At 40.1% G+C, this 21333-nt stretch overlaps 1 protein-coding gene across 3 annotated transcripts; it reads left to right on the plus strand.

Moving 5' to 3' along the window:
* Positions 1-470: 470 nt before the first annotated feature.
* LOC127357919 (four and a half LIM domains protein 3) lies at positions 471-20199 on the plus strand. Of its 3 annotated transcripts, XM_051390500.1 has the most exons (7): positions 2145-2252; positions 12879-13057; positions 15302-15476; positions 16453-16622; positions 17807-17993; positions 18101-18164; positions 19499-20199. In XM_051390500.1, exons 1-7 carry the CDS (start codon positions 2207-2209, stop codon positions 19527-19529), a joined length of 852 nt encoding a protein of 283 aa, XP_051246460.1. In that variant the 5' UTR covers positions 2145-2206; the 3' UTR covers positions 19530-20199. The 3 variants fall into 3 exon arrangements, with proteins under 3 accessions (XP_051246462.1, XP_051246460.1, XP_051246459.1); XM_051390502.1 differs by lacking the exons at positions 2145-2252; positions 18101-18164 and adding an exon at positions 471-651; XM_051390499.1 differs by lacking the exon at positions 18101-18164 and having other exon boundaries at positions 2192-2252.
* Positions 20200-21333: the final 1134 nt, after the last annotated feature.

The raw sequence follows: 21333 nt of genomic DNA on the forward strand, positions 1-21333 counted from the left end.
GAAATGTTAATAAATGCTTAATTTACAACACTGTAAGAGTTGTTTGTGTGTATAAACAGTTAACATTAATTTACTGTTTATACACAAGTTAAAAAATACTAACTAATTTGATATTATGTACTTAAATAACTGTATCACCCAAATAACCTTTTATTGTGATATCATGCTGGATTAAAACATTGTGGGGCATACTGCACTCATCATTCAGCACTACCACGGCTCCTACTATGAGATTATTATAGGGGATTTTTTTCCATTTAGGAGAGATAATAAAGTGGTTTTACATCAGCAGCTGGAAAGCAAAAGTCTACTATGTATTTAAAATATTCAGTTACATCCAAAAAACACAGCGAGTGCACCTTCTTTCAGCTTGAACTCCCCCCACAAGGTGACAGAAAGACAGAGGGAGTGGAAAGACCGACAGGGGAAGAAAGGGGCGGTGTTTGAAGCAATGGTTTGGGTTTTACGCACCAGACACAGATGCTTCAGTCAGTGGAAACCCGTCACTTTTCAGCTCGCAGGAGTCCACGAGGGAGGATTTTAATTATCTGTCATATTATACACCAGAGCCCAGCAGAAGCGGGCAGACTGCTCAGATCCTGCAGAGTCTCCGGAGAAGCGTCTTCAGAGGCCGCTGGTGCGTAAAGAGAGGTACGTTTATTTCTGCGCTTTATACGACTCAGCTTTATGATGTGAAAAAACTTAAATGATAAGTGAATTTAAAGAGTGTTCCGGTGTGTTTGCATTGGTCTAATCTCCTGAAGCAGTGATGTCTGCTCCGCTGAGGCTGCACAGATCCTCACCTGACTTCACCAGGTGCAAAAACGGCGCCTTTTTAAAGCTTCAAGCACATTTTGATTGTCTCTTTTACCAGGTTTAAGTGAATACAGTGAGCCTTTAAATTAACACTACCACTCTCTAATGAGGGTTCCTTTATAAGGCCTTTATAAGTTGTAAATAATGGCTTTATTAGTGGTTAATAAATATTTACTAAAGTTTATAAAGCAGTTAAATGGCTTTAATGAGATTTTTATAGAAGGGCTGCAGCGTCTGGACTAAAATCTAATTATTGAGTTAATCTCTGCAGACTTGATCATTAGAAACTGAGAACTTTGAGCTTTTAATAATACAACAAACATTTCTAACAACATTACTACCAAACTGAAACACCTGTCTGTGATTCTTCACAACCTGGCAACCCACTCTTTGATCTTATGCATGACTTATAATTGCTCTATAAAGCTTTAGTAGATTATTTATTAACAATAAAGACATTGTTAGTCACTTATAAAAGGGGCGTCTTGTAGGAAAGTGGTGCCAAATTCACTTTATTTAAAGCACAATCATCTTAAATCATGCAAGAAATGCATCTCCTCAAGCCAAATATTTGACCCCCCTCCACATCCAGGATGGACCAGAAAGGATGTTCTTTCTTTAGAGTGAGGAAATAGTGGCTGTTACTGGGGGTTGGGGGCCTGAACGGGGTCCAAAATGAGTAACTGATACTGCGAATAAGTGCGGCGGCCCCTGTTTTTTCAAGTAGGATTTATGAGAAGAAGAACAAGGAGACCTTTGAGGAAACAATCCCTTGCTTTAATGTTTCACTTATTAGCTTGGGGGTTGGAACACAAAACGACAACGAGAGCTTAATATATTGTGCAATTGTGTCTTTTTTTAAAAATAATTCATTTCATGTTAACAAGCCATTCGGTCTTGTTGAGTTAGAGTGATGTCATGTCTCCTTCAGATTACAGATTTTCTTCTGGAGACTCAGCGAACCCCCCCCAACCCCCAACCCCCAACCCCCAACCCCACCCCTCCGGCACCGCTCATAGTTTCCATCACCACAGTCCATCCCCTTTACCACCATCATGTTCCAATGCATTTGGCTGAAATTAATACGTTCATTGAAACAATCAGCTCTGGTTGCATTCACCCCTCTAAAGAAATGTGTGTCTCTTTCACACAGAAAGGAATTCCTGACTCTTTTTTTTTTTTGTCTTTTTTTAGAAAACAGAGGGCGGAAGAAAAATGCTTTTTTTGTTTGCTTTTTTTCTCCTTCTTCTTCTTCGGAGTTGGAACCGCATGATTTTGCCACGTTTTGACCACAGTCACATTCCTCTTGAAATTCTTGCATTGGTCGAAGGTTGGGCCTGTTTACGATCACTGGAGACGAGCCAGAGATAAATGAAACACTTAACAAGAGATGATTTGGGATTGTCAAGTGACTGACGCTCGTAAAAAGTCTCATCGTGAGTCAGTCTCACACACACATCCTCATCATCGTCTTTTACATTTCCCATTCCTGCTGTAGCCTACAGCCTGGGATGGGTTTTAAAGGGCCTAGTTTGACATTTTGGGAAAGGCGTTGATGTGCTTTCGTGCTGAGAGTGAGATGAGATACCATTACTATGAAATATGAACGCTGGAAACAAGCTAGCCTGGCTCTGTCTAAAGGCAGCTCTGCTAAAGTTCCCTAATTAACATTTTATACATTTTAAAAAACAGTACAAACACATAAGTATACAAAAGACAGTTTGACGTTTTTTGGTAAAGTATTTCTTGGCTGGGAACATTTCCAAGAAATAGCACATAAAGATGGAAGCAATTAGCTAAACTTAAGGACTGAAAGAAGGAGAAATGTCCTTAAACTATTTTATTTCCTCAACTGCATCCAAAACCGAAAATGGTCATTTTTACATTTTTTGCTTTTGTTCGGATTAAAGAAACAAGATATACCGTGTTAATCAGTGAGCTTTAGAGGTCTTGGCAGGCAGATTTTGGTATCTTTAGACAGAGCCAGGCTAACTGTTCCCACTTGCTTTGAGTCTTTATGCTAAGCTAAGCTAAATGGCTGCTTGATTTGTAACATACAGACATGAAGGCGATCTTCTCATCTAACTCTCGGCAAGAACAATAAAGTGTGTGAATAAGTGTACTTCCCCAAATATCTAACTTCTCCTTTAATAAGTCGGAGGAAATATCCTGTTTCCACTTTAGTTTGGAGTAAATGTCCCTTTTTAAAAGGGGGACTAAATCTGTTCTTTCTGCAAGTGTTAAAGTTAGATTTTCACCAGTAGTTTGAATTTGCCCTTTCTTGCTCTCAACCTGATAACAATGACTTTGACTCAATCAAAAGAAACCAACCCTCATCCTTTCTAAAAACCTCTCCGACACAAAGACGACGCTCACAATCAAAATCAAATAAATAACAAAACAGAGACATGAGGCCCAGCAGTCTCTCAGAAAACAAACATTTGTTCCCATTAACACCCAGGTCTTGAACCGTGCAATGCCAGCTGGCAGCTGATGGGAAAATATGTTTACTTGCGTATTTGTTTTGGATAATAGTCGTCGGTATTCGAGATCAGACCGATGTTTATTTGCATCAGCCAACATTTGCCCGCAAGTACAATCCAAGTGTAACAAATACGTTGCCAAAGTAACTTAACTAAAGATACTTCATTTTCGGAGCACTTGATTATAATCGTTTTAATCTTCCTTTCTACTTTCATTCTTTTATTCATCATCGAAACATTTATACGTTTCAGATATATATTTTTAGCCGGTGCCTGGCTCTGGATGGCACTGTCAGTCTGGTCGGTCCACCACTTTGGCCCAAATAGCTCAACAACTATTGGGTCGCTTTAATAAAAAGACATTTGAATAACAACTATTGGGTGCATTTCCATCAAATTCTGCAAACATTCATTGTCCCCAGAGGATGAATCCTAATGATCCCAGACTTCCCTTCTAGCAACCAAAAAAATCTAAGTTTTCTTTTGTAATACTTCGGTTTATGACCAGATACCTGCAAAACAAAAGACATTCCCATCAGCCTCCAATGTACTTTGTGTTTAGCACTATTTAGCAACTGTTAGTTATGTTATGTTAGTTATGCTAAAATGCTAAGCTATGGCTGTAGACTCTCAGTCTTGTTCAGGTCAACAGTTACCTCCCACCACCTCCATATGCAGACTTTCTGGCTCTTTAATCTACGTCACCTCACTCCTTTAAGTCAGTAATTCTCAAAATGTTTCTGCTCGTGACCCCAAACAGTATTTACTTTTGACCCCTTGTCACAGGCCTTTAATTACTAAATCATTTAGCTACAGATTTCCTGGAAAGAACATAAAGACAGTGTTCAGTTGGTTCACTTTTAATGAATTGCAAATGCGTGCCTCCTGTAGCGCAGGTCAGCCGAACATACAAAAATAGGAGATTTGACTACAGGCAAGCACACAATTCCACAAATATGAAGAACAATTTGAGCTTTAAGTGCCTTCTTGACCTTGGAAGCCGTCAGTTTGACAAAAAAACCCCAACAATCTTAAAGTCCACTTTCTAACTTTTCCCCTGAGCTTTTAACTACATCTCAAAGTTCCATATTTACGGTAGGTCATCTGACAACAACTGAGCAAAACTCCAGCCACTGAGGAAGACCATGGAGATGTATGAAAGCTCAGACTCCAAAAAGTAATAATGACAATATTTATGTGAGTTTGGTTGACATTTTTCTTGTCTAGAAAATTCAGATTTTGCTGAATTAAAAATAAAATTAACAATTTTAGAGGCCAGAGAAAGTAAAACTATACAGTATTTAAAAAGAAATCTGAGAAACGTTTAGTCTTTTCATCTCACGACCCCTGGTGGGGGTCCTGACCCACAGGTTGGGAACTATCCCATCAGGCCTCTGTGTGATGAAGTCTTGGCACCGTGGTGACTTGTTGACTTGTTGTCTGACTGATATCTGTTTGTCAGTTCAGTCGACGGCCGCAGAGGTGAAGGTGCAGCTGCAGCTGCGGCCCACATTGTCTCACTGGATAAACAAACAGGCAACTGAAGACTCATAAAACAAAGCCAGACACGTACTCTGTCTTTAATTTCCCTAATGTTACAGGCTCAGTGTTACAGGTTATGTGTCATTAATATCCAATGATACTGATCATGTTATGGTTTGGGCTAAATTCACTGTGAAAGAACACATTTCTCTGAAAAGATGATATTAAGTTAAATTAAATGAAGCTGAATGTTTGGCTGACCTTACAAGAAAAATATTGTTCACATCCAAATAACCACCAACTCAGTATCTCACAGTAACATCAGTGTTTCAAACCGCAATTCAGCCCGCTGAGATCTTTAATCAGAGACAACAAAATGTACATTGTTCGTTTTGATTTGTGTGCGTGCAAACCGAGATAGGCCTTGTGATCTGCAGGAAACAGAGCCAGACACTCACGCCATCTTTAAAAGCACTTTATTTCTTATGTTCTAGGTTTAATATGAGAGTTTATTTGTGAGGAATATCCACTGACACTGGTCATGTTATGCATTTAGTATAATTTAGAGGAGGAAAAAAAGATTTTTATGAACATATAAAGTGAAACTCAGCCTCATTGTTAGATAACTTAGAATATTTGACGCTGATTTTCAAGTTAAAGTTACCAAAACTGATGTCACAGAACTGCCAACTCAGTATCTCGGAATATCGTCATTGTTTGAAACAGCAAGAAGCAATTTATCCTGACGAGATCTTTAATCAGCGGCAACAAAAACGTACAATGTGTTTTCACTTTGATTTGTAGGCATGCAGCTGAAATTAGCCTTGTGATCTGCAGGAAGCCACACCACATTGAACGTCTTTGTACTGGGGGGATGAAAGGGAGCGCAGTCATCTGACAGCCATAAGAGACCAGCCTTGTTTTTCTCTTCTTTTTTTACAGCTTTATAGCTTGAGAGTGTCACTTCTCCGTCGATGCTGCAGGGCTCCCTCTGTTGTTTGCATGGTCCACACAGTATTGTGCCGCTGTCAATATTCTCATTCACCTCCCCAAATCCAGGTTATGCAACCCAGGAGTCACACAATATGAGGACTGTTCTGAGCTTCAGAGGCCGTTAGAGAACCCTAATCCAGTTCAGGGGGAATAAACAGTAAAGAGGGGTGGTAATTAAAAACCAACTTTGTTGCACACTTTTCCGGTTTTAACTGAATGCACACACCGTTTGGGTTATTTAATGAGTGTAACAGCGAGGGAGAAAGCAGCGATTGTAATATAAAGCATTAGGAAAACAGGAGTCTACAGCCATGTAAGGCTGCACTTACGTTACGACCATATCGTTTAGACCGTAACTATGAAAAACCGAATTGGTAAAAATGTTAATGTTCGCCTCTGAGTGGTATTTCCGAGTCAGAGATATCGAGACTTTGTGGGAAGAACTACATAAGTGTTGGAAACATGGCTGCAAGCCCACCATCAATGGCAGATTCATCTAAATAAAACCTACATTACTGCTAATACGGCTAATTTTAAAATATGATTTCACTTGTAACGAAGCACTTCAAATACTTAACGCCAAACACCAACAAAAGTAGCTAATTTAGGCTGTTTAAATGATGTGACTACAAGGTTAGCGTCTTGGAATAATGCGTGAACGCTCCCAAATCTGAATTAATCAGTAATTTTCTTTATGAGCTTCCCGTTCTGCCGACACGCCAAATGCAATGTTAGACCCAGTGGCGCTTTGAGCTAATTGCTAACATCAGTATTCTAACATGCTCTCAATTACAGTTTTCACATGCTGATAGCAGGTTTAATGTTTACCATGTGTTTACTATTAGTTTAGCACATTAGCAACCTAACATTTGATAATTAACACAATGCAAAGTACAGCTGAGAATGATGGGAATGTCCTTGGTTTAGCTGTTATTTGGTCATAATAGTATTATTATACAATTAATCCAGAGGGGAATATGAATAACTGAACCAGATTCAATGACAGTCCATCTAATAGTTGCTGAGATCTTTCAGTGTGGACCAAAGTCGTGGATCGTCCAATCGAGTGGCATTTCCGTCCATAGAGCCACGTTAAAAACCCACTTTATTAGCCACTTTCTGGCTTTAACTCCACAAACAGTCTCAGTTCTTTAGAAGGTGTAACAGTTCAAGTATTATCAAGAAGCTCTTTCTATAAACAGACAGGATAGTGTGTACAGCTCAGACTCAGGTGCCTGTGAATGTAACAGCATCAACCCAAAAAAGGCCCTGAGGCTGTTTTATAATGCGTGAATTGATATTTTGTGGCTGTGACAGATTTAACGCTTACCTATATATTTGTTCCACTAGATTTTTATTACGTGTGACAGCGGTTTTCATCATGGAATAATCTGGTTTGTAAACCTCAGACACAAGTCTAAATTCCTGCACTGGGAAAATAAACACTAACACCCAGCAGCAGCTCTCACGGCTCACAGAGTTCCTGGCTCCGGTCGTAAGAAGCTGTCAGGTTGTTGGGGAGTAAAACAACAGCAGCGAGCCATGAAGGGACATGAGACAGGAGGCCCGGTGGCTGATCCTGGGAGACAGTTGCCATTTGGCTGCCACTTCAAAGCTCTCAGAGCCAAGTGTCCCCGGTAAATCTGTCACCGGGACAGACGGTGTATCGGTGAAGAATTCAACATGTCCACTCATCAAGGTGAATTGTGAGCCTAAATAGTTTAAGCAGCCGCGCTACTAGAGAGAGAGAGAGAGAGAGAGAGAGAGAGAGAGAGAGAGAGAGAGAGAGAGAGTACTTAGACAGGATGGATGAGTGTTTGGTTTAATGTCTCACGGTAAGGAGGAGAACAGGGGTGACAAGTATTTCTGGCTGTTGTCCAAGAGGACACCTGTAGGGTAAAGTGAACGCCTCTTAAACAAGGCCCTGACTACATGTGAGTCAGTGTTTTAGGCTATTAATGTCAGACAGTCTGGATGGTGGCAAGATGAATGTCTGCTTAACACATTTTTATTTGCAGTCAGTTGTCACCTTAAAGCGAGATGTATGGCAGCAAATAATTAGGATTTGAATCTTTAGAGCTACTAAAAAAACCTAATTAATAAATAAAATGAATCACTCCTGAATAATATACAGTATATATGGGCCTATATATTGTTTAGGCTTCACAAATTGTGTTTTCAAACTATATTAAAATTGCTCTAATAATTCAATAAGCTCATTTTGGATCTAAAACTTCATTCATTATAAACATTTTGGGAAAGAAGCTCATTTGTTAGAAGAGAAGATCAATACCACTCACGTGTGTGTGTGTGTGTGTGTGTGTGTGTGTGTGTGTGTGTGTGTGTGTGTGTGTGTGTGGACCTGAGCTAAAGCTTATTGTCTCCTGGCTCTGCTCCATGCTTAAACCTTTAGTTTCTCACTGTTTCTACAGTACGAGTCGTACTGTATTTGCCTATAGTGCATAGCCGGCCATAAAGTTATAATGGACTGTCCTATAGGAACCATAAAATATTAGTTTCAACAATGATGGATTTTAATTAGATGCTGTTGTGTTTTGGCACCAGTCCCATAAGAATTCCCTATTGGAGGCCGAAAGGAGAATTTGATGACAGACAACAGCTGGAGGCCACAGAATGTGTTCGCAGATGTTGTGGTTCAGGAAGAGAAACATAAAGCTCAAAACCTGATAGACTATGTCCGGAAGGAAAACCATTGTTCTATCACTGCATTCATCGTAGACATGGACGGACGAGAATAGAAACCTGAACCTCTTTAGACATTTTAGGGGGGAAGTTGGGCTGATTTCCCCCATCCAGACAGCAATCTGACAGAAAACAGACATAGGATGTAATGTTTTGTCTCAGTTTGGTTTTCCTCCTTGTTTTGTTGACCTAGCTCGATGCCCTTGAAGAGGAAGCAGCGCTGTTATCTGCAGGGAGGGATGTACAGCATGAGGGATGTCCTCAGTTTTGTGCTAACATGGCATTGGGAGAAAAAGCCGAGCCGAGGAGAGGGAGTTTCTGCTTCTGGCATCGGCTTTAGGACATGACTGAGAGCAGACTGTGTTTATCCTTTTTATGTTTATCTGAAATTGCTGCATCATTGGTTATTAGAAACAAAATGTTTGATAGCAGTCAGACATGAGGAATGTAAACTGCACTTGCAAGATGACTCCTCAACGGACCAGATGCAAATACTTGGAGGTTACAGAGCATGAAAGGCAGTACCTGTAAAATTCTGCTCCGTGGAGCGGGAAACCATCATCATCACTGAAGTTTAATTCTTACCAGCTTCATAACAAACCACTAAAGTTGCTTTTCTGAGAAAACAAGTGGCCTTCATTAGTTGTGCACCAGTCCACTCATCGTTTCTACCGAGTGACGTCTTCCACCTCTGAGGAGGAGGAGGAGGAGGAGGGAGGAGGGGGAGGGTCTCGGCTCATTCCTCGATCCCTCAGGGAGATTTCAAAGCCACACGGTTTCTCAGCTGCACTTTGTTGAACCCACCTCGTCTTTTCTGACATTATAGAAACATGTCAAAGCCACTCGGTGCCCAAAATAGCGGGGGAAAAATTATAAACAATTACTGTTTCCAAGTGAAATACTTCAGCGTCTGCCTTTGAACATGTTACAGACGTTGTGATCCTGAACATGAACATGTACCCAAACTCTAGAGACCTTTCCTTACCCGTAATCTCTACCCACACTGTATATATCTTTCTGAGCCATGCCTGCCCCGTCTTAACCGCTCCACAGGAGGGTATTTTAACCTCCCACACTTCATTTCCTCACTCATTTCCCTTTGCTGCTGCAGAACATGGGGTCACATACCCTGCTAATTCCTCACTGTGTTCAGTAATAATGGGTGGGATGATGTTATTGAATATGTGCCCAGCTTTATTTCCACCTGTCCTTCCTCTGCTCCACACACACTATAAATCAAATCATTTATTCAGGATCTATTATCTTGTTTTTAAGAGGCTCCTGACAAGTCATTTTACCAACTACTGGCGGTCAAAAGTTGTACACACATCCTTCTAGTGGTCCCCACTTCACTGTCACTAAGGCTCTAAGGCTTAGAGGACAGTTTATTGTGTTTTCTCCACTGTAAGGACACCCTATGGTGTATTTTATTGTGCTTTCTCCACTGGAAGGGCACCGTAGAGGGCCCTTGATCATGTTTTATCTACCATATCGGCATCCAAGAGGGCACCGGGGCACCAGGGAGGGCAACCGCCACCAGTACAGTGAAAATATAGTTGCTGAAATGCTGATGAAACAACTGTAAGATAAGCAAACTTTACAAATATAGCCCAGTTTTAAACAAAAGACGTGGATATCTTTTGACCTAAACCACGTTTATACCGAGTATTGTCATTGTGGACCTTGTTGTTTTCACATTCTCATTTTCTGTTTGCTGACATATGGCTTTCAATTACACTCCAGATGGTCCAAACCATCTTCATGGTCATAATGATGACAAATGAAAAAGACATGCTTGGAGTTAAACTTGAGTTAATTTCAACCCAATTTCCCCCAGAGGGATTGTGTTTAGTGTCATGCAGCCAGAAAACCAGGACATAAAAAAGCTCCATAATGAGGCAACTGAGATTTAAAAGATTAAAAGATATTTTATGAGAAACTACGGTCCAGTTAAATATTGGACAAAGTTGTGCTTTTGGAGGAAATCCTGCTGAAATTAAAGCGTCCTGGGAGATTTTGTATTTGTTTGTAGTTTAGAATTTGTTTTTTTGAAGACCAATCCCTCGTGCTCTGAAACAAAGAGGGTACAGTCTCAATGCAATACAGTTAAAAAGTCAAGTGCAAAATAATTGGAGTTTTAAAGGGGATGTTGGGAGAAGCCCTATTACTATTCTGAGCCAGATATAATCATCCGTATGAAATGTTCACATCTGTCTCTTTGGGCAAAAAAAGCTAAAATTGCAACAATAAAACATCTTGTTGGCAACATGAGTTTAAGTATTTTTGTTACTGATAACAAGAGAAAGTTATGCATTTCAGAGGACACTGTGGACAAGAGGAATAAAGTAGATAAACGAGTGGTATTGCCCTCTAAACGCAAGCCAAACACAGATGAAAAAAGCCCTTGAGGGAGCCTTTGAAATAGAGAACGCTGTTTCAGTTCAGCTCACAACAATTAATATTGTTTAGTTGTTCTTTCTCAATGCCAAACCACCGCAGGAGGTTTTATACAAGAATGAAGGGGAGGGAGAGGCAGACATTATAAGCTTTCACTTATTAGTGAATAATGATGAAACAGGAGAAGCAGTTATATCATTACTGGACTGATTTACAATAAGTCAGCCATATATCTGGAGTTAAAATGTCCATTCAGTCCTTCCTCTGCTGGCCGGAAAAGCCTTCGGATGTAGAACATTTCTGAACAATATTTAACTTTTAACTGCAGTATGATGTCTTTCCGTAAACCATCTCCAGTTATTGCATGTTGAAGGTTAATCTAAATAGTATTGTAAATTATTCTGTAGGGCAGTTTCAACCTCTTCCTCCTCCTCCTCCTCCTCCTCCTCTCAGACTCTGGTCATCTTTTCACTCCAGAGACCATTTCTTTTCTTAAACTCTCCCTTACCCTTTCCTGGCTAAAGTCATATCTCACAGACAGACAACAACCTCATCACTCATTTGTCCCAAGGTGTCCCCCATCGTTCCCACTTCCACCGCTACGCCGATGATGTTCAGTCACCACTAAATCCATCCTCACTGCTACTCATCACTGAAATTAAACCATGGATGCAAGCCAGCTTCCTCAAACTAAAAAAACTAAACTGGGATCAATCTGATATGATCATCACTGGTTCCAAATCCCTCATCTAAACCACTCACAACTTCTGCCTCACTATCGGTAACTCCACTCTCTCTTTCGCCCCGACACATCCGTAACTTTGGAGTAATTTTCGAGAGCAGCTTCCACGCAAATCTCTGTAACAACACATAACTTGTCTCAGCCTATTCTTCTACTTTTGTGCTGCCGAAACTTTAATCCATGCTTTCATCACTCGACTGATGCCAGAGCATTCGTTATGGGAAATTCTGGGCTGGTACTGATGTTTAAAATAACAATTTAGCCAATGTTTATTTTATTTTTTTATTCGCCCTTTTGTGCCAGGGAAACCAAAAGAAATCTACAGAGATAAGCCTTTCTGCCTTGTTGCAGCTCAGTCTATTTCTCTTCTCATCCATGATTTAAGACGCAGAGCTGAACAGCCTCTCACCATGCCTCAGCCTGTCTGTGCTGCTACTAGAAGCACATCAGTGTTTGTGTGCAATTTGTGCCAGTGCTGGAAAACAGAGGTGATTATTTCTTCAATATCCAAGTTGGAACCCAACACAGCATTTAGCCAGCGCAAAATCGATGCAAAACGCATAAACATCGACCACTGATATTGGTGAATGCCGTCTGATTTGTAAGGCCGATGTCAGTCAACAAGGCGAATATCGGCTGATATATCGGTGCGTCCCTTCGGATGATGTAACATTACATCATCCGAAGTCCTAAATAAACTCCAGTATGTCCAAAACTCAGCTGCTCGCTCACTCCCATGTCCTAAAGAGCTTGCACTGGGCTCCCTGTCCCACAATTCATTCCAAGCTTGTTTGTCTTAACTTACAAAGCCCTCCATAACCCGTCCAACCTCACAGACCTTCCCTCTCCACCTCCCACAGCGTCCGTTCCTCTGACGACAAACCTCCTGTTCCCACTCTCCAGGAATAAAGCACCAAACCTTGTCCATAGCTGCCCTCCTCCCTGGGGAACTCTATCCACAAACACATCCATGACTGCACCCATCAGTGAAGAAGTTACTCAAAACTCACCTTCTTTAAATGTTTGATTTGATGTTGTGTACACCGTCCCTATAAAGCTTTGACTACATGAAAAAGCACTCTATTGGGCTCTAAAATATTCTGTTGGTTTTTTCATTTCCCAGCTGTATATCCAAAAACGATCAACCTCCCTTCTTGCTGCTTTCTCTCTCTGTCTTGCTAATCTCACTCCTCCTCCTTCCTGCGCTGTCTTCTCGCTGATAGCGAATGCTAAACTGTGCCTGTGAATTCTCTGTTTTGCAGGAGGTCAGCCAGAGAAAGACATAATGAGTGACCGGTTCGACTGCAAAAACTGCAATGAGTCCCTGTGCGGACGCAAATACATCCAGGTGGAGGAACAACCTCACTGCATCCCCTGCTACGACCGCCTGTACGCCAAGACCTGCCAGGAATGTAAAGAAATCATCGGTCATAATGACAAGGTGAGCTCAACGTGTACGCTGGTGGAAAGTAACAAAGTACTCAATTACTGTATTTAATCCCAATTTTTGAATATTTGTATTTTCATTTCATACTTTATACTTCTACATTTCAGAGGGATATATTACACATTTTACTCCACTACATCTATTTGAAATCTATGGTTACTTTACAGATCAAGATTTTATATTTTTATAAATTAGAGCTGCAACTCACATTTGTTTTACTTGTAGATTAATCTGACAATCATTCTTTTAATGAATAAAGATTAATTATGTGGTCTATTGAACTTCTAAAAATAGTTAAAAATGCATCATAGAGTTAAAACCCAAAGATATTCAGTTTATAATGATTTAAAAGCAGCTAATCCTCAGCTGAAACCAGAGAATAGTTGAGAATTGTATTGAAATATGACAATTAATCGTTATTAAAATAGGTGCTGATTAATTTTCTGTTGATAAAGTACTCGTCTTAGCTCTATATCATAAATATGCTGTATTGCTTTACTGCCTTAAAGAGTATAGGAAATAGTTAGAATTACCTCTACCTGCTATAACATTAAAATGCTGCTTACATGTGAATGCATCACTAAAACTGATCAAATAATATAGTAGTACTTTTACCTTAAACACTTTAAATACATTTAAATGAAAATACTTGAGTACTTTCAGGACTTTTACTCATAGAGTAATTTTACACTGTAGTATTGTTACTTTCCTTAAGTAAAGGATCTGAGTACATGTCTGACTCAATTACGATCATTTTTCTGGCATTCCTGGAAAACATAATTGTATTTACAGAACACGTAATTGTCTGTAATCCCCTTTAAGTTGCACATAGCTAGTGAAAATTAAAAACACTGTCCTGAAGGAAACGCCCACAGATGCCATGAGGCCATGAGTGTCCTGTGAGTTATGGACTCCCTGTGAGGGACCGGCAGTAAATTACGCTCCTGCTTGCTTTGGCCGTCCCTCCTCCGCACAAGACATAACAACATTCATCCTTCATCCTTCTCCGTCCCTCTGCTGTAGTTGTTTCTTTTACTGTGAAACCCCACGCCTCAAAAATAGTTTTTTTACCCACTGTTCAATGGGGCCCATTTATCACAGAGCTTGCTTGAACTGCAGATGAACTGGAACACAAGCAGCTGTTAGAAAAGAAAGAAAAAAATCAAGTAGGTTATTCTGATTTTTAAGAAAATAACGATGAAGAAAAGGGAATGCACAAAAAACTTCTGTTAACTCTCTTCTGTTTGGAGGACAGCGGGGTGTCGTAGAAGGCAGGAAACTTTGAGCTGTGACTCCCTTGTCGGCAAACATCCAAAACACTGTCCTTGTGCAGGGAATTGAGTCCTGTGGTCGACTGTGACCTCTGACCTCCAAGCAGATGGGGGCAGAAAATAGAGAAATGATAACAGTATATATATATAACTTACAGTAATAGTATTCATCTTTAAAGGGTAATGGTGGCGTTCTTTTAGCTTTATCTCATCATCTACAAATCCCATAAGAAGACCAAACCACACAATGCATTAGTCCGACTCTCAATAACTTCCCTACCTTGTTTGTAGCACCCACCAAGAGCCCATTGGTTCCTATTGAAGACATAAATCTTCAAAAGTGGGTCACAAATGTATACTTTCATTTTAAAGAAAGGATAAGGGGATATCCTTGAACAGCTGGGCACTGTAGTTGTAAGCAAACGTCATAGTGAGTAACTAATGTGAGTAATTATGACAGCAGGACAGTGTATGTAACAGACCAACTAATGCAAGCAAGGATTACTTTCTTTCTTCTTAATTTAACTTTTTATTTATAGAGAAAAATCGGTTATTTGTTCCTTCAAAAGTGACAGTATTTAATATTTCGCTTTTTTCTGGAGCAGCTTTAAATCAACTACAACTCTCTCTACTCTTAACATTTATTTAAGACTTTAAAAACATCTCAATTACAATCCCAAAGAACATAATTCATTTTTTCATTCATGTCTGCCAGATGTGTATAATTACACTTGATTAAATTTGAAATTGTTTTTCATATTGTGGAGGACCTCTGTGCACTTCCTTGGCTTCCTGCTGTTCACATATCCATTTAGTTTCATTGTTGCATGTCTCCTACCCTGAGGTCTTAATTTGGCAAACAAGGCATTGACATGAGTCTAAATCTCCCTCTGAAAAATTACTTCATTTTATAAACGTAGTAACATTTTAATCCCAACTGGTTTAACAATCTCTCCTCTTCCTCCAGGAGCTCTTCTACGAGAATAGACATTACCACGACAACTGTTTTCGCTGTTTCCGCTGCGACCGATCCCTGGCGGACGAGCCCTTCACCAACCAGGCCGACGGTCTGGTGTGCAGCGACTGCTACTGCAACGAGTTTTCCTCCAAGTGCGTGGCCTGCGACAAGATAGTCATGCCAGGTAGTGACAATAAAAGACTGCCTGTGTCACTTTTTTTACCCCCAAACACCAAGTTCACAAACCTCCTTTGGGACGGATTCTTGTGTAATCTCTCAAATAGTTTGAAAGTTCACACCCTGTCTTTGCAGGGATAAAGAGGCTAATGAGTTTTTGTTATCTGGGGCGTGACAGCTTAGATGTGACAGAATGATTGTTTCCTTGCTCTGCTGAAAATATCTCCCAGCAGGGTTTTTTAGCTCTGAGCGCTGTGACGACACGAGTGGTGGTGTCGGATGACTGAAAATTACCCGGGCCTGTGGGTAGTGTGGGATATTGTAACTCACCAGTTCTTTTCTGAACTGAGCAGTTATTTTCTTCAATTTCTGTTCAGCTTGGAATGCTTTTAAAAGCTGCTGCTCTCACCACTGTTTTTATTTTTTTTTATAAAGTGCAGCCAAGTTCAAGTTCAAAACACCGTCATGCCTTTGGGCAGCATTTCAGGCCCCAAAAGTCGTAAAACAAGGCCAGTGATTAAAGGATCTGACGTCCAACTTCATAAGCATAACTGGCTCCTAACTTTTATAAACATCTGAAGTGAAGTGTGTGTTTCTTAGCAAACGTTTACATATATGGGAGTAGACAAAGACCCACTTGAAATGGCTAAACTCATAAATCAGTGTTAGGATACTGTGCAGCTACAGCATTGCTTTGTTACAGCTTGTCAGATTGTTTTGATGCAAGATAAGCTGATGTAATTGTACGGTGCGCGAGGGCTGTGTAAGAACAGGTTTAGCCGTCACACTGAATCATCACTTTTTGTCTTCTCGGTGTTTGTGTGAATGCTATCGGAATTCTTTCCAGCACATAGTTACAGCACAGTAAGGCAGAGATCATAGGAGTGCCCAAAGTGACACACAGGTTTTGCAAATGTCAGGGAAGGCATCAACAAACAATCACAAACATCTCAATTTCTGTCTCCACTGTTCGTCTCTGACAGGATCGAAGATGTTGGAGTACGGTGGCTCCTCGTGGCACGAGGACTGTTTCGTGTGTCACGGCTGTGAGAAGCCGATCGGTGCCGAAGCCTTCATCCCCGACAAAAACAACTACTACTGTGTGCCGTGCTACGAGGGCAGGTTTGCTCCTCAGTGCAGCCACTGCAAGAAGGTGAGCCAGGCCTCACGTGCAGCTGGAAGGGCGATGTTGACCATTAATTAACTCTTTAAACATTTTATTCTCATTATTGATTAATCTGTTGAGTACTTTTCTAATTCCAGAGCCAAGGTAAAATCTTTAAATGTCTTGTTTATCCAACCATCAGAACCAAACACCCGAAAATTTTCACTAAAAACATTTTAAAAAAGCAGCAAATTCTCACATTTGAGTAGGTAGAACCAGAGAATGACATAAAAAAAGGTCCAGTGTGTAGGATTTAGTGGCATCTAGTCGTGTTGCAACTACATCGTCGCTTCACCCTCCCAATTCCAAGCGCGAAGGAGAAAGTATGGCGGTAAAATGCCCCCATCTAGGGCCATTGTTTGGTTGTCTGTTCTGGCAAACATGGCAGTTCAACATGTTGGACATGGTAGGCGACCCACCGGCGTCTGTAGATAAAATTGGTCTCTAAGGTAACAAAAACATAAGGATTCCTATATTCAGATATGATTAAACACTAATGAAAACATACCTGTGAATATATGATTCCATTTCTGACTAGATCCTCCTAAATGTTACACACTGGACCTTTTTTGTTTAAGCGCTAAATTAATGAAAAGTTAAAAGTTATAACGACAGAAACATTAAAACAAAAAACAATTTAAAAAATGTGACATAATCTGATATAGTGGAGCCCAGAAAATATTAAAAATTCAAAGTCAGTAAACAATGACCATACATTTTCTTTATTACTTAAATGCATGAGGATAAAGCTACACAGACATTTGTGATCTTCAGATGACAGACTTGACATAAATTCAATATAATTACTTTCTTTTATTATTTTCTTTTTAAACTTTTAAAGCGTTTGTGAGCTCTTAAACAGTATTTTGGTTGGTCGTCCATATAGATGTACCTCAATATGTCTTAATGTCTGGTTTGAATTTCAATTCAACCTTTTCCAAGTTGATAACGTTTATCATCTTGTTTTAAACATCCAGGTGTCAGATTATAGGATAAATATGGGATTCAAATCTACAAGAAGAACTGAGCAGAAAGCACGAGCAGTATGACCTAATGAAACTCAAACACAAAAGGAAAAAGCCAACAGAGACATCACAGCAGCAACAACTCTCTACCAAAATGCTTCCAGGTGGACACATTTTACTGATACAGTCTGTGTTTGTGTCCCACAGGCTCTGACTAAAGGAGGGGTGACCTACAAGGACGAGGTGTGGCACAAGGAGTGTTTTCTCTGCACGGGCTGCAAAGCTCCCCTGGCCGGCCAACCCTTCACCTCGCAGGGAGAAAGTCCGTACTGTGTCAAGTGTTTCAGCAGCCTGTATGCCAAAAAGTGTGCCGGCTGCAACACGGCCATCACAGGTCAGTGGACTGTACCAAGAGTTGTTGTTAGGTTGGTTAACACAAGAGGTTGTGGCACAATATCCACTGATTCTTTGTCGTTTATCATCTCAAATGTTCTCCCAAAGATTCCCGTCTGTCTGGACTATCTACTATCCGTAAAATGCCAAAACAATTATCTTCAACAAACAGGTAAAGGTGACTCAGGGTTTAAATATTGGCTCTGATCCTTACTGTGTGGTTTGTTTGCATATATCCTCCCTTTGTGTGGCAAAGTTTCTTCCTATTGTCCAAAGAAATCACTTCACAATAAAAGCCACGCCATGTTGAATGCTTTTGATGTGGACAAGCAGCAATAGAAAATGTTCTATTTGAACTGGCAGTAACTTAATATAGTAAATACAACAAACAGTGGGGTTGATATCAATGAGATAGAATTACAAAGTGTAATCCTGGATTACACACCACAATGTTTCCTGTGTATGTGAACATGAATACGAGTGTGTGTGAAGCACTTTCAATTCCACTGGGGAATGGCGAACCCTGCCACTTACAATAAAAACTTCCACACAGAAAGGTAATTACACACGGTTAATATATTTAACAGCTATTAATGATATGATGACCATAAATTATATGAAATAAAGGTTTTGATTTAATGAACTTTAAACCTGCACTTACTTTTTGGCCACTTGGGGGCAGTAGATACACAACACTGACATAAAAACCTATTAAGTTAATATAGCAAACTTGTTAGCAAACATATTTATTTACACATCCAACAGTTACAATATAACATCATCATTATTTTATATAGTCGTGTTTATGGCCACCTGATGCATATTCATTATAGTCCAATATTCACTCTGTTGTAGCTCAGTTTTTGGTCTCCACCAACTCCTGAGGGAAATATCTGGCTTCTTAGCTGCTAAATGTTCAACTATGTTCATCAGTTAGTCTCTAACTGTGTCTGGTAATGAACTGTGGGGAAGTGCCCCCTTTCGCATTGTCATTTGATAAATTGTTCTCATAATCATATCGATTGTCGCCCCTTTAAAGACACTGTGTGTAGATAAGCTTCGGCCTGGCAACACAAAAACAAGCATCCTAAAAAAACAAACCACAGACTGAAATAGTTTTCATCAGGATTGTAAAAACTTACACCTGGAGAATTTAAAAAGATGATATAATCACATAAAAAAACTCAACACATGGTTAAGTGAGTCAGAACATTTAAGATAATGCAGCAATACAACAAGGACTATTATCTTCTTTATCTCACCTCTTTGTAGTGTTGGCAAAGAAACTTTACATGCCAGAGTTAAATGAGAACTTGAATTAGATGCTTTTGACCACAGCTATGAACTGGCAGTGTTTTCTTACGGTTTACTGCCAAATGCTGATGTTATCCTGAATTCATTCATGACATTTCCGCAATGTTGCAAGGCTGTTATTAAACTCTATTTTCCACCCCTAGTAAAACATTCCTTCATTAGTTGCTCATGTGTTGTATTTGTGTCTCACAGGGTTTGGAGATGGGAAGTATGTTTCTTTTGAGGACCGGCAGTGGCACCAGCCGTGCTTTAAGTGTTCGCGCTGCTCCGTGTCGCTGGTGGGCTCTGGGTTCTTCCCCGACCGCGACCAGATTCTGTGTACAGACTGCAACAACGACGACTGACCGCCGCTACACTACACCTGCAACACTGCTGACACCAGCAGAGAAACTTCTAAAACCTCAGCCTTGCACATGAACACTGCAATATTACTAATTCACTCACAGTGTAAAGCTGATACAAAGCTCAGTATTTACAACTCTCATCAGCTTTCAGCACATTGAAATGTATGTATAAATTCTGCAGAAATGTCCTGTGATGTATGTGTACGACTGTTTTTCCTAATTTTATATGTTTTGCACATCGAAGACTAAATAAGATATTAAGATACATTTTACTTACATAAAAATGGTGGAAATGCACCATTTTATGATGTTTTTTTCTTGACTGCTAGATAGAACCAACATTTTAATGTTATGACCTTTGCTTGGCAAACATTTCTACTTTTTAAATATTCAAATTTATAAAAGCTGTCCGTCATCGTCTTCCACTGCTTACTGTATGTAAACATATTTGCTGAAAATGAACAGTTTATACTTGTATTTTGTCGTCTTTTCAGCTTAAAAACAATCTTTACTGGTGTACATGCAATTAAAAAAAAGTTATAAAACAAAGGATGGTGTATTAATTCAATAATAAACAGCGTATTTGTCTACATGAACTAAACTTAATGCACTTATATAATGCACAGTAGGTGTTATTTAGGATATAGACCTTTCAGGTGGTTTGCAGAGGAAATAAAATCACTGGTCTAGAGCACTCATTGGTTCACTGCTGCACACAGGTAATTTCAGGTCTTTTGGGGCTCTAGTAAGACTAAGAGTTTACAAAGAGTCATGTTAGCGGTGCCATGAGGCTGTATTTACACACAGCGGTGGTTTAAACTAGATGCTAACACCAGCATGGTGACAATGCGATCATGCTGTAGCAGGTTTAAGGTTCACCACGTTCTCAATTCAGAGGCCACGTCCATCAGTTTAGCATGTCGGGAGATACTGACTCTACAGGATCTCCGCTGAGGGGGAAAAGGAGCCGGAGAACCAGTTCACAACCGCATAATAGAAGACAAACACATCTCACAAGTACTTTCACAATGAAAAAAAAAAGCCTCTAACAATAAACAAATGGATACAAAAGGGTTTCAATAGAAATGAATTAATAACAAAACTAAGCCTGCAGGCAGGCAATTGTTAGGCGAGGAAACCTCTGGCACGAATGACACTTAAAATCTGCCCTGATGCAGGTACTAAGGAGGATCTGTGTTCACTCAGGGTTCATGCCCAGAATACTCTCACTTTCAAACAGAAACAAGAGAGACAGCAAATAGATCTCAATGGGGCCTAAAGACCAGAGCTTCTGGCTGACTGTGTCTGTTAATGTGAGCTCTGCACTAAATTAGAGCACTAAAAAGAAGCTCATAACACCCGGAGCGTGCATTTCCCCACATCTCATATGCCTTAACCACCAGCCGGCGTCACACTCTGATTGGTCAAGAGGGGAATCAGCAAACTGCTCTCAATCATTGTTGAGGAGTCAGTCCTCACAGGCTGTGTGCAACAGGTGATCTGAATAATCCTCTAATCAACCCAGAGGAACGTTGACACTGAGCTAAAACACAAACGAATGAGGGGCTGCTACAAATGAGCTCATTAGTACAAAGTATAGCTGAATCTGATGGGACGTTTTGCAGGTATTTGCCTTAAAGTAAAGCACATGTAAAGAAAATGAGTGGATCAAAGTTCTCCAAT

This window comes from Dicentrarchus labrax, unplaced genomic scaffold, assembly GCF_905237075.1.
Source record: "Dicentrarchus labrax unplaced genomic scaffold, dlabrax2021, whole genome shotgun sequence".
In the NCBI taxonomy this organism is placed as follows: domain Eukaryota; kingdom Metazoa; phylum Chordata; class Actinopteri; family Moronidae; genus Dicentrarchus; species Dicentrarchus labrax.

Bases quoted from the DNA above. Each gene is read 5' to 3' on its own strand.
- LOC127357919 (XM_051390499.1), top strand. From the start codon at position 2,207: ATGATTTGGGATTGTCAAGTGACTGACGCTCGTAAAAAGTCTCATC. The intron at 15,477-16,452 runs GTAGTGACAATA...CGTCTCTGACAG, and splicing joins CGACAAGATAGTCATGCCAG to GATCGAAGATGTTGGAGTAC. The intron at 17,994-19,498 runs GTCAGTGGACTG...TGTGTCTCACAG, and splicing joins CTGCAACACGGCCATCACAG to GGTTTGGAGATGGGAAGTAT.